The following is a 13,953-nucleotide window of genomic DNA, read 5'->3' as shown; positions in this document are numbered from 1 at the left end:
TGTCCGCAGAGTCTGGCTCCCCTGCATGAGCTGACCCCAGGCCCATCCAAAAGAGACTTGCCTTCTGCTCCTTCTTCGCTTGATTGCTTCTGACCCAGTATTTCACAGGCTGGCACTTCTTTCATATCCAGGCCAACAGACTTAGAAGAGCTCTGCTTCTGGAGAACCATTAATTACACCATTGCTTTACAGAGACTATTGCTTTACAAAGCTATTGACTCTGTCTGTAAGGGACTAGGTGACTCTGAATGCCTCAATGATGACTGTAGAATAAGACAAAGTTCCCACTTCTCATTTATGGCGTCATCTCTGCCTCGTGCCCACCTTAGTATATACCCAAGATTCCTCTGTATCTGCTGCTTGAGCAAGCCACAAAAAACTAGCCGACTGCTGCATATTACTATACTCTGTATTTATAAGTGTGTAACTAGGTTTCTATTGGCTTATTAATACTTATTCATAGTAATTTCCCTTAGCAATTGGCATTTGGTTAAAGAAATTTAGAACCAGTCATTTCAAACAGTTTAAAATATGTAGTTCCTACTAAAGTTATACTCAAATCTAAACTGTCAATACCATTGGCCAAATTTACTTAATAGATATTAGCAGGGAATACTGAATCTTACTTTTACTGATGCTACCTCTTCACTCATCCACTCAATGATAACATTTATTTAGCATCTACTATGATATAATACCATGCTAAATGCCAGACATATCAAAGTGAACAACAAAAAGCTAGGTTTCTGATCTATCAGTTGATAGTTCAGAAACTATCAACTATTTTAAGCAATTCTTGGGCTAGGGAAGTCCTTACAGGATTCAGAGGAACCGAATGTAGAAGTGGTCAGGTAAATTCACCCAAAACAGAGCGAGCTAAGATGAGAGTCACAGTATGTCTCATAATTTTAGAGATCTATTTATTTTTTTATTTATGTGAGGAAAGTGAGGGCAAACATAATGTCTGCCTTGTCTAAAGTTTTTCCTCAGAGTTTAGTTCAATAACACCAATATGTTCTAACCATAGCTTTTGAATGCTGTAAACAAGGGACAGGTCGAATTTATAGAATACGCTCTTCTGGGGAAGATGCTTAGAGGCACTCAGGATGGTCCAGCGTTTGACATACCATCACAGGCTTTCCTACAGTACAGCCTCCAACAAAACCAGGCTGTCTGGAACCCCTGGCAACAGCATTGTTTACCTTTACTACCTTTACACCAAGAAGGTTGGGAAGGCACCTAAATCAGCGTGTGGCCTGTGCCCAGGCAGACTGCCAGGGGTTCCCGCTGTGAGACCCAAAGTCCTTATGAACTTGTCTAAGACAAAGAAGCCCGTCAGCAGGGCCTGTGGTGGCTCCATGTGTGCCAAGTATGTCCGTGACAGGATCAAGCCGGTTTTCCTTATTGAGGAGCAGAAAATTGTTGTATAAGTATTGAAGGCACAAGCACAGAGTCAGAAAGTAAAATAAATATGCAACTTTTTTAAGTACTAAAAATCAAGACATGGGCTGGAGAGATGGCTCAATGGTTAAGAGCACTGACTTCTAAAGGTCCTGTGTTCAAATCCCAACAACCACATGTTGGCTCACAACCATCTGACTCCTTCTTTCTGGGGTGTCTGAAAACAGCTAAAGTGTACTTACATATAATAAATAAATAAATCTTTAAAAAAATAAATAAAAATCAAGACTTAGTAAAAAAGAATTTATAGAATATATACTCACTATACAGAGCTTACAATGAATCTAAAAATAGTACACCAAAGCAAAGCGTGCTGACACATGCCTATAACACACATAGTGAGATTTTTTTCAGAATGAAAGGAAGAAGAGATGAAGGAAAGAAAGGAACGTTCAATAGGAAAACAGGTAAAAGAAATTCACCTGGACTACATCCGGAACTAACTAAGAACCCAAGCAGCTGGGCACATCTGTGAGGACTTTCTGACTGGATCATTTGAGGCAGGAAACCCACCCTAAATCCAGATCTTCTGCAGTAAGAAGACCTCACCTAAGTTTTGGCTACACTTCTCATGGCAGTCTACACAAAGGTGCAAGAGAAAGAAGCTTTTGCTTTTTGTCTGCTGTACTGGCTGGTTTTGTGTGTCAACTTGACACAGGCTGGAGTTATCACAGAGAAAGTAGCTTCAGTTGGGAAGTGCCTCCATGAGATCCAGTTGTGGGGCATTTTCTCAATTAGTGATCAAGTGGGGAGGGCGCCTTGTGGGTGGTGCCACCTTTGGACTGGTGCTCTTAGGTTCTATAAGAGAGCAGGCTGAGCAAGCCAGGGGAAGCAAGCCAGTAAGAAACATCCCTCCATGGCCTCTGCATCAGCTCCTGCTTCCTGACCTGCTTGAGTTCCAGTCCTGACTTCCTTTAGTGATGAACAGCAATGTGGAAGTGTAAGCTCAATAAACCCTTTCTTCCCCAACTTGCTTCTCAGTCATGATATTTGTGCAGGAATAGAAACCCTGACTAAGACACCTGCTCACCCTTACTCCCGTTGGCTAGCTCCTCTACCTGCTGTTGACACATTCCGTCATTGGTATTACAGCCTACTTCTTTGTGTATACTGAAGACCAGATGACATATCCAGCATCTCGTATCAAATAACTTGGACTCTGGACTTTCCACTGCGAGGGAGAACCACTGTTAATGAGCTGGGCCCGAGCCTGTGAGCCACTCTAATAAATCCACTTTATGTAAATATTCTGTTCCTTTAGATAACCTTGATTAACATAGATATGAATAGGCATATTGTACATGCTGAACATGTGCTAAGACTCACAGTAAATGTATATATGTGACAAGCATTTCCATTTATAAGCACCACACCAGCAAAAGCTTCTATAACAAACACTAACAGTTGTTTAGAGTGGCAGACTAGTGGGTGCTTATCAACAGTGTGTGGGGAGAAGAGAGAGATTAAATAATTACTTTAAAAAAGAAAGAGGATCAGTTGATAAAGTTGGGAATATATATATATGTAATATATATATATTTATTATTTTAATATAATGTATATATTAAATATATATATAATATATAATATATATAATAATATATATATTATTTTAATATAATGTATATATTAAAAATGAACTGTGGCCACATGAAACTAGTTTCCCCAGGTAAACCTAAATCATAGGTGGCTCGGGCAACATGCATTTGAGAACATGTATATAGGGGGTGACAAAAGAAGAGTGTGGGCAGTGGTTACCTAGGGTACATAAAGGGACATGGGTGAAGAGAGGTAGTGGAGGGACTTAAACGTACTAGAATACGCTTTCATATTTAGAGGCACATTTTTCTTTTTTCTTTGAGATGGGGTCTCTCTATGAAGCCCTGGCTGTCCTGAAATTTGCTATGTAGATCAAGTTGTCCTGAAACTCACAGAGATCCACCTGTCTCTGCTGATGGGAGTAGAGGCTTTTGTTCGCTTGGTATAGTGCCTTCAGAGGCCAGAAGAAGGTGTTAGATTGCCTGGAGCTGAGTTTGGAGGATCTGTGGGGTGCTGGGAGTGCAAGGAGCTGAACTTGGGTCCTCTCTAAGCTCAGAATATGCTCTTAACCACTGAGCTCTCTCTCTGGTTTCAGCTTCCAGGCTTTAGACTCAAGTAAATGGTTACATCAGGGTAAAAAGGAGTGGCAAAAGATCAAGTCTACAGGGGAAAGCTGCAAAATGGATTTAGGACAAGGCAACAGTGAGAATAAGCAGTGTAGCAAGAGTTCACGACATTCCTGTCCAGTAACCAGGTAAGTGAGATCTGTAAAGGAGCTGCTCAATCAGGGAATACACGCTAATGATTCATGTGCTCCTTTGCAAACACAACATTTCTCTTTTTCTTACCCTGACAAAGAAGACTGTGAGGTACTACACAGAATTCCTACAAGAATTTAGAAGGTTGGGAAATAAATTAAGTTCACAGTAAAATCTAACTCAGGCCTGCACTTGGGAGGCAGATGCCAGCCTGGCCTGCAGAGCAAGTTCCAGAACAACCAGGGCTACACAGAGAAACCTTGTCTTGAAAAACTAATAAATGAACAAATTCACAAACAAGCAAACAAATAGAATCTAACTATGCAGCCCTAAGAGTATGGGTATTATGAATCTTTAGAAACTAGGATTCACCCGAAAATTGTGGTTATTTTAGTCTCTGCAGCTCCTCCCATAATACAGAGCAAAATATCATTCCTCTTCTTTTCTTATTAGTGCTCAGAAATATTCCAGCTCCAGGGCTGGAGAGATGACCCCAGTGGCTGAGAGCACAGCTGCTCTTCCAGAGGTTGCAGGTCTATTCCCAGGACCATGTTCCCAGAACTCCACTTCTGTGGTATCCGCCACCCTCTTCAGGCCCCTACAGGTACTGCACACACGTCTGCAGATAAAACACCCATACACATAAACAAAACCAAGTAGCTCAGTGTGGCTTGAAATACTAGGGTTCCCATTTTAATGCCAAGTGGGAGAAACTAGATAACCTTAGAGAGGTGGAAATAAGTGCTTCTAAGTCCAATGTGTAAATCACAAACATTGTTTTGTAATTTGGAGATTCATTTCCACTTTGTATAGACTCTATTGATTTCCTTTGGTTTTAATAAATGATTGAAAATCTCAAAATATCAGTGTTCAAGCCAGTTATGTTAGTATTCTCTTGTAAGCCCAGCATGCACCAGGCAGAGGCTCAGGCTTCATATAGTAGGAAGGGTTGGGGCAGGAGCAGCAGGAGGTATGTGGCAAATGTGAGGCCAGACTGGACTTTATCGTGAGACTCTTGTTAAAAAGAAAAAAAAAAGTCAACCATTACAATAAATGATGTATAAAGCAAAAGATAAAAGTAAAAGGCTGGAGAGATGGCTCAACAATTAAGAGCACTTACTGATCTTCCTAAGGACCCAAGTTCAGATCCTAGCATCCACAATGGGCAGCTAACAACCTCCTGTACATCTTTCTAGATCTGGGATATCTGTCACTCTCTTCTGTCCCCAAGTATACCACTCCATATGGCATATATAATACACATATATACACATTAGTAGATAAATTTTTTAAAGACAAAAGAATTAGAGAAATTGTAAATGATCTGAAGATTTTACTATCTTGGAGTGGAGAAGGGCTTTCTAGGCATGAGACTAAAGATATAAGTCATAAAGTAAAGAAGTGGTACAGCTGTTACATTCAAAATTTAATTTTTTGTAGAGCAAAGGCAAAAATGGAAAAGGCAGTAATAATCCATATCAAAGTTCAAAGTAAAAAAAAATTACTGAAATATCTACCAGGTCTTGACAGTCCTGATTCAAAAGCTTTTCAAATAAAGAACCGCCAACTCACAGACAAAAAAAAAAAAAAATCTAATAGAAGACATAAAAATAATAACTAACACTCCCTGAAATGTTATATGGCTGTGCAGCTGTGGTAGTTTGGATAAGAATGGCCTCCATAGATTCGCAGATCTGAATGCTTGTTCGCCAGCATTTGAGTGGCAGTATTTGAACGAATTAGGAGGGGGTAGCCTTGTTTGAGTAGGGATGTAGGGATGGCCTAGTTGAAGAAAGAGTGTCATTGGGGGCACATTTTGGGGTTTCAAAAGATCAAGCCAGGCCACTCAGTGCCTGCCCTTCCTGCTGCCTGCATATCCAGATGTGGAACTCTCAGCTACTTTTCCAGCACCACATCTGCCTGTACGCCACCATGCTTCCCACCATGATGACCAAATCCTCACGCTGTAACCCAGGCCCAATTTGCTTTCCTTTTTAAGAGTTGCCATGGTCATCATGTCCCTTCACAGCAATGGAACACTGGCTAAGACAGAGGTGGACTCAGTTTTTCCACTCTAGAGGCCTTCATGTGTCCAGGATGTGATTTTGCTGCCTTTCCAATCATGAGATAGAGTCCCTTCCCTTTTTCTTGAGTCTGCTCTGGCCTAGGGACCTGCTTTAGATAATACAATATGGCAGAGCTGACAGTGTTCCATAACACAAGCTTTGCATATGTCAACTCTCTCATGGTACCCTACTGGATGAGAGATGATACTAGCAAGAGGCAGATACCCCATGTGGTGGTTTGTATATGCTCATCCCAAGGCATGGCACTATTAGAAGGTGTGGCCTTGTTGGAGGAAGTGTGTCACTGTGGGGGGATGGGCTTGGAGATCTTCCTCCTAGATGCCTGAGCGTGCCCAGTCTGTTTCTGGCTTCATTTGGGTAAAGATATAGAACCCTCGGCTCCTCCTGCACCATACCTGCCTGGATGCTGCCATGCTTCTGCCTTGATGACAATGGACTGAACCTCTGAATCTGTACACCAGTCCCAATTAAATATTGTCTTTTATAAAACTTGCATTGGTCATGGTGTCTGTTTACAGCAGTAAAACCCTGACTATGACAGAAGTTCGTACCAGGAGTGGGGTATTCCTGTGATGGGCCTGACCATGCTTTTGTTTGGAAGAATGTGGATTTGGGGACTTCGGATTTGGAAAGCCATAGAATGCTTTCAGGAGGGCTTAATGGGCCAGCCTAGGAATATGGAAGACAGTGGTGCTGAGGGTTATTTGAGCTGTTTAGGCCTGATGGCCCAAGAGGTTTCAGTGGAGAAGAACTTTAATATGTGGCCGAGAGACTGTTTTTGTGATGTTTTGGTTAAGAACATGGCTGCTTTTTGCCATTGTCTGAAGAGACTGCCTAAGGCTAGGGTAAAGAGATTTATATTAATTGCATTAGACAAAGGAAGTCTCAAAAAAGCCCAACAGAGACTTTGTTCTCTGGTTAAGTCTGATAAAGAACATTTTGAACAAACATAGCAAACCAGTAAGTAACACCCACCTTCCCTTGGCCTCTGCATTAGCTCCTGCTTCCTGACCTGCTTGAGTTCCAGTCCTAACTTACTTTGGTGATGAACAGCTGCGTGGAAGTATAAGCTGAATAAACCCTTTCCTACACAACTTGCTTCTTGGTCATGATATTTTTTGCAGGAATAGAAACCCTCACTAAGACACCTTAGCAGCAGCTATCTTACCTCCATCATGTAACAATCACTACAGTTCCTTACCCAGCCTGATGGTTAGTTGTACAAAGACCAGAAAAACCTCCCAACTACTTCGGAGGTTAGCTTACAATAATAAGCACTGTAGTTAGTAGAAAGTTAATTACAAAGTACTACTGCGGCAACAGGAACCTGTGTGGCCTGGTGGTTTTCAAAGTGCCTCATACTTCTCATCTCTGAAGCTCAAACATGAATCTACTTTTCTTTGTCCTATCTCCTGCTCACAGCCTGATGTTAACTCCACCCTAGTCACAACGGGCTCCTTCACTGTGTTAAGCACACCAGACATATCACCACTTTGGTCTTTTCATTTTCCGGTGCTTAGCAGCTCAGTTCTTGGTAGTTTTACAGCACAAGTCCCCATTTCTCTCGGATCACTAATCAAATGTCACCTTCTGTCTGGGCCTTACCTATTTCTTATCTACAAATTCATTCCCATCAATACCAAATATCCCACTTTGCTGCTCTAAAAATAGCAAAACATGGATTTCTTTTTTAAAATCTAATATGCTACATATTTTGGGTTTTTTTTCACTATATAAGGCAAATTCCTCCAATGTAAGATTTCTGTCTATTCTGTTCACTGCTGTGTCCTTTAGAGACAGAAGATTAAAAAATTAAAACACCCTCAAATTTTTGGTGATTACAGATACTGTCCAGCCACTGGTCCACTTACTGCCAAGGAAACAGTCACAGGTAAATACCTTAGCCTAAGGCCACAGTGTTGATCAGGGACAGAGCCAGCATACACACTCAGGCCTGAGACCACAGTGTTGATCAGGGACAGAGCCAGCATACACACTCAGGACTGAGACCACAGTGTTGATCAGGACAGAGCCAGCATACACACTCAGGACTGCTGGATCTAAACACTAGACAAGCCCTTTCCAACACACACCTTGGCATGTGAATCTGTACCCAATATATACTCATTTCCTTGTCTCTTCATATTTTAATATAGGTGTGTCTTCTCACAAAAAAGTTCTGCGCTTTGCCTGAACCAAAAGATTATATTAGAGTTTGGGGGAAAAAAAGGGTTTTTTTTTTTTTTTTAAACCAAAGTCAGCAGTGAAAAAATATCACAACAAAAATTCCCATTTTTAACTTCTTTATAATCAGTTTTGGACAAATAATTTTAGTTTAGCATTTTTATATTTGTGCCTTCAAATCATTGCTTTATTGCACATTTCCCCCCTGGTACCACTGTCCTAACACTGTGGATATGCTGGACTTAGGAGTACAATCTCAATTTTACTTAATTTTTATCAGACATGTAAAAATTACTACATTTATGAATGTGTTGACATTTTAAGATTTTTTTGAATTAACTTCTTACACCAGAAAATAAATTACTTTTTTTGTTTCTATACCACTGTCCTGAACTTGTCAAGAAATTATAGTCACCTAATAAATCATCATAAAAATATAAGAAAATACAAATTATATAATAAGAGAAGCTTCTACTTACTAAATTGGTAAGGATAAAAAAATACTTAAATGCTGAGGGATTGGTGAAAGTGTAGAGAAATCACATTTATATATTCTGAAGCATTGTTATAACTTGTATTTTTTTTATCTGCGTGGTGTTATAAAGGTGTTTGTAGGTACACTCTTGTGCTAATGGAGGCCAGAAGCCAATGCTGGACTGATTTTCTGTTGTTCTCTCAGCAAACCTGAAGCTCACAGATTCAACTAGACTGGCTTGCTATGGAGCTCTGGAGATCCACCTATTTCCTGTAAGTAGAATGTGCCAAGTCCTGCATTGCTACTGTGGAAGGAGCAGTGTGACAGTTTTTGCCCTTGGAGTATAGCCAGCAGGGCATGGGCCTCCATGAGTGCTGACAGCTGCTGTGGGCATGGGGCTTATTTGTATAATAGTGTACATAATTTGCTTTATGTTCCACCTTCAGGAAATATTCTCTCTGACATGGTTAATTACTCCATGACAATTAGAAACAGCACGAGTCCAGGAGGTGAGGGTGTGTCTAATATCCTCAGCAAAATGTGACTTTCAGGACAGCACTTAAGGCTGTAGGAAAGAACTCTGAAAACACAAGTTCAAGATATATAATTTCTCAAGTATGCAAAAATATAAGGATGCAATAAGAATTGTATGAGGAACTTCACGGACCTGAAAGAACAAAGGCAGCTGCACTAGGAGCCAGCTTGTCAGAAAGATATTAAAGAAGAAGATAAAGAGATTTGAGGAGTGATCAAAGGGCAAGATCTCACCCAGCCAAATTTATTGTTTGTACTTACAAAGACAGGCAGATTCCTGAGTTCAAGGTCAGCCTGGGTCAGAACTAGTTTAAGGCCAGGCAAGGCAGGAATGGTGATCTCAGAGCAGGTTCCCACACAGCTAGCTTATTGTCTGTGCTTACAAAGGCAGGCAGGTCTCTGACTCCATTGCTATGTTAAAAAGAATGTACTGCTGTCTTCTAAGAATCAAGGGGTTAAGGTCATAAAGGGAACTTGGTAGGGGTAAAACTGAATTACTATGCAAATAAAAGACTGGGCTTCAGTCTGTAAGAACTGATCTATCTGGAGCTCTCTGGAGAGCTGTCTTGAGCAGATCACAAGGCTGTCAACTCACACCCCACCTCACTGACTTTGAGTCAATTCTTTTGCTGCTCCCAAACACCCCTTCCTCAGAACCCCTTTCCAAGCTAAAGCTTGTCCTTGGCAGCAACGGATCAAGCTCAGCTCCTCATGTATGGCAAGCACTTTACTTTCTAAGCTAACTCCCCAGCCTGTAAATATTTTTTAGAAAAGACTGTGATAAGGACCAAAGTCCTGAAAGTTATGCATGCCCTTTGATTTACAAATTCTATTTCTAAGAGCTTACACTAAGTAATTAAAGGTTTGAGAAAGAAAGACATATTAAGAACATTTAAGCTTGACACGGTAGTGCATAAATGTAATCCTAGCACTAGAGTAGAGAAAGAAACAGTAGGATGCAAACAGGAGGATGCTTAAGACTAAGTTCAGGCCACCCTAGGCTACAGAGCAAATTCAAGGCCAGGCTGAGTTATATAGTGAGACCCTGTCTGTCTGTCTGTCAGTCTGTCTCTGTCTCTCTCTCTCTGTCTCTCTCTCCCTCTCTGTCTCTCTCTGTATCTCTCTCTCCCTCTCTCCCTCTCTGTCTCTCTGTCTCTCTCTCTTTCTCACACACACACACACACACACACACACACGGATAGGACATGTATCAAAGTGGACATAGCACACAGTGTTAAGTGCTAGCATGACAGCAACTACAATCTGCAATCTCATCTCCAGGTTCCTGGCGTGTTTATTCATAAAAAATACAACTGAGACTCTCATCAATCACCCTACCTGCCAAGCTGTCTGGGAACAACATATAGCTGCTCTGCCAATAGGAAAGAAAACATATACCCTACCTCTGTCAAAAAAAAAAAAAAAAAAGCAAAACAAAAAAAAACCCAACAACAACAACAACAAAAAAACCCCAAAAAACCAAAAAACAAACCAAAAAACCCTGGCCCAGATATGCCCAAGTGCCAGAGTAAACAGGAAAAAGAACAGAAGGCCTCACATGTTATTTAGTATCAACATTTTTGGAAGGATAGCATTTAAAACAACAGATTCTGTACTAGTCCTAAGTTAAGGACCACTTCTGTATAAGATGACTGTCTTGGTCATTGTAGTCCTGCTGTGAAGAGACACCAAGACCAAGGCAACTTTAACTGGGGGCTTTCTTACAGTTTCAGAGGCTTAGTCCATTATCGTCATGGTGGTAGCCAGGTGTAGTGCTGAGAGCTATCCTGATCCAGAGATAGGGGGTAGGTAGGGGAGAGGCTGACTGGCATTGACTTTTGAAACCTCAAAGCCCACCCCCAGCAATACATTTCCTCCTACCAGGCCACACCCACTCCAACAAGGCCACACTTCAAATCCTTCTCAAATAGTGCCAGTCCCTGATGACTAAGTACTCAAATATGAGCCCTTGGGGGCCATTCTTATTCAAACCACCATAGTATCTATGTCTTCAAGTGACAGAAGAGTTAATATACTTACAGTCTTAGGGTTTCTATTCCTGCGTAAACATCATGACCAAGAAACAGTTTGGGGAGGAAACTGTTTATTCAGCTTACACTTCCAAATTGCTGTTCATCACCAAAGGAAGTCAGGACTGGAACTCAAGCAGGTCAGGAAGCAGGAGCTGATGCAGAGGCCATGGAGTGATGTTCCTTACTGGCTTGCTTCCCCTGGCTTGCTCAGCCTGCTCTTATAGAACCCAAGAATACCAGCCCAGGGGATGGTACCACCCACAAGGGGCCCTCCACCCTTAATCACTAATTGAGAAAATGCCCCACAGCTGGATCTCATGGAGGCATTTCCCCAACTGAAGCTCCTTTCTCTGGGATAACTCCAGCCTGTGTCAAGTTGACACACAAAACCATCCAGTACAGTTACTAATACTGAACCCCACTCCCATGTTTCTTTGAGGCAGGGTCTCACTCTGAGACGCAGGATAGCCTGGAACAATCTTCCTCCCTCAGTCTATCACATGCTGAGATAGCAGGCACATACCACCATACCTAGCATATTACTAATTTCTAAGGAGATAACAATTTTATGGCTTTTTATAGACTTATTTCCTTGCATGTATGAATGAAGAGTCTGGATACAATATATAAGCAGTTCTCCAAATTTAGAGGGCAAAAAATAAGATCACAGGTGTACAGTGGACCCTGAGACCAGGCCAAGGAGAATATAAGGTGTAGAATCTTCCATAATACTGAAGTTTATAATACAATTTTTGCTTCATAGACCTTTGTGGTGACAATGAAATCAATGGTGGATAAAACTGACGCCATCTTTGCACTTAAAACTATCACTACTGTTGGTAGACAAAGCCAAGGCCTCACCTCCTGCTAAAAAGAATCTCAGTTGCAGTTAAGGACACTCTTGTGCTAAATATTGTTTATTAAGTCTCAACCCTTTGCTGTGGACATACGGCCAGGCACACACACATCACTTCGGAACAATGGTGTTCCAGAGGAACTTACTGCGCAAATCACAGCATCTGTGAAAGTAGATGAACTGTGAGGCAAAAACACTTTCTTTTTTCCCTTCCTTTTCCCGAAATACCCTTCAATTTTTTTTTTTTTAGAAATTAACAAAAAAAAATTTTTGATACTGGGTCTTGCAATTTACCCTGGGCTAGCCTTCAACTCTTGATCCTATTGTCCATGTCTTCAATACTCAGATTACAGGAATGTGTTGCTATACCTAATTATACTATTTAATGACAAACAAATGAGAATCATTCTGCTTGTCCAGCCAGTGATAGTCTATGGGTTCAATTCCAGCAAAACAAGAATTCTGGGTTTAGAATACTAGTAGGTGTGTGAGGCGGATCATGCTTGCTATCGCTGTAACTAGGAGGCTGAGACATGGGGACCATGAATTCAAAGGCAGCATGGACTTTATATAGTGAGACCCTGTCTCAAAAACAAAAACAAATAACAAGCAAACAAACAAGCAAAAATATCCCCAGAGAAGTAATCAAATGAGACTGTAACTTTAAGGAAAAATATGAGGATGTATGTCACTGCTAAAATTCTAGGTTTCAAATGAAAATTAGAATTTTGGGGAATCCTACCCACTACAATGAACACTTGAAGACTTATAATAAAAATGGACGATAACCCTGAGGAATATAACATTTGATAGTATGTAATAAAATAGGTCAATATCAGAAAAACTCCATAACATAGTCACTAATTCCCAAATGAACTGTGGCTGCAGTTTCAAAATTATGCAGAGTACCCTCTCAATTTAAAAAGAAAGATATACCAAGTGGATTTAACATAGCAGCATAAGAAGAGTCCAGTGGTACAAACTCCCAACTCTACAACTCACCCTTTAAAAAAAACAAACAAACACTGACCATGGTTACCTTAGAAAGCTATTAAAATATTCTTCTCTTCCTACCTATATATGAATGTGAAGTAAGATTTTTCCTTCTTAAATCTAAATAAAATGGAGAAACAGCTTAAATGTACAGATATATGTAGTCATCAAGCTATTTTGTATTAAATCACTCCAGCATCCACTGATAAGATAAATGGAAAATATGCATATACTCTATTCATTACTGAGATAAACATTAATCCTTTATGAATGCCCGTTTTAGCTGTATATGGTTAACTGTCGGTAGATATATTCGATAAAAATAAAATTTATGTTCCTAGGTTTTCAGCAATCTTTTAAAGGTAAAGGGGTCTCAATATTAAAAAGTTAGAGAAGAGAGCTAGCAGCTTTATAATGGAAATTTATTCTCTCTTCTTGCTTTTCCATTAAGTGGGGGGAAAAAAAACTTCATTTCTAGGTACAGCTTCATTTGACAGCTTTACCACTTTGAGCCCAGAGACCAGAAAACAACAAACCCTGCTCAAATAATGGCCATCAGGTGAACTCTGCAGAACGACTATTGTCCCCTGGGTGCACAAGGACTAAGGAACACAATGATCCACGCAGATGAGTGGCAAAAGTACAATAGAAAATGATGAAAAGCAGAAATGCTAATGGTCGAAAATAGTTGTGTGCATATCTATAAAACCCACAAAGTTCTTTTTTCCCCATTGAACTTTCACATGAAATTTCAGTGTAAGGCAGATTTGGCAATGGGGGTTGGTGGTGGCTTTGTTCCTGAAAACCGGCACATCCGTGCAAAGAATTTAATTCTCTCACCATTTTGCTACTGGTCTGTTGCAGAGGGGTGTGGTTAGAGAGCTAGGAAGCAATTCAAAGCAGGAACCTAGGCCGCCCCAAACCGTGTCCAAGCAATAATTCTGGACCAAGTCAATTTGCCAGGTTAAGAAACTGAATGATTTAAGGAAGGAGGGAGATTAAAAATGAAGTTAGAAAGCAAGGACGGAAATAA

The 13,953-nt window shown here is 40.6% G+C and overlaps 2 protein-coding genes across 2 annotated transcripts in view; one reads left to right on the top strand and one right to left on the bottom strand.

The window, feature by feature from the left end:
- The window catches only part of Nln (neurolysin), a 102,409-nt gene that overhangs the window by 87,792 nt on the left and 664 nt on the right, over nucleotides 1-13,953 (bottom strand). The window lies entirely within an intron of this gene.
- Nucleotides 1,054-1,430, top strand: LOC127666730 (60S ribosomal protein L34-like). Its single transcript, XM_052159679.1, has one exon. It carries the CDS (start codon nucleotides 1,107-1,109, stop codon nucleotides 1,428-1,430), a length of 324 nt encoding a protein of 107 aa, XP_052015639.1. The 5' UTR covers nucleotides 1,054-1,106.

This window comes from Apodemus sylvaticus, chromosome 16 (assembly GCF_947179515.1).
Source record: "Apodemus sylvaticus chromosome 16, mApoSyl1.1, whole genome shotgun sequence".
NCBI classification, from domain to species: domain Eukaryota; kingdom Metazoa; phylum Chordata; class Mammalia; order Rodentia; family Muridae; genus Apodemus; species Apodemus sylvaticus.
This window is presented reverse-complemented; position numbering and strand designations above follow the sequence as displayed.

Coding starts and splice junctions, on each gene's coding strand:
- LOC127666730 (XM_052159679.1), top strand. CDS start 1,107: ATGGTCCAGCGTTTGACATACCATCACAGGCTTTCCTACAGTACAGCC.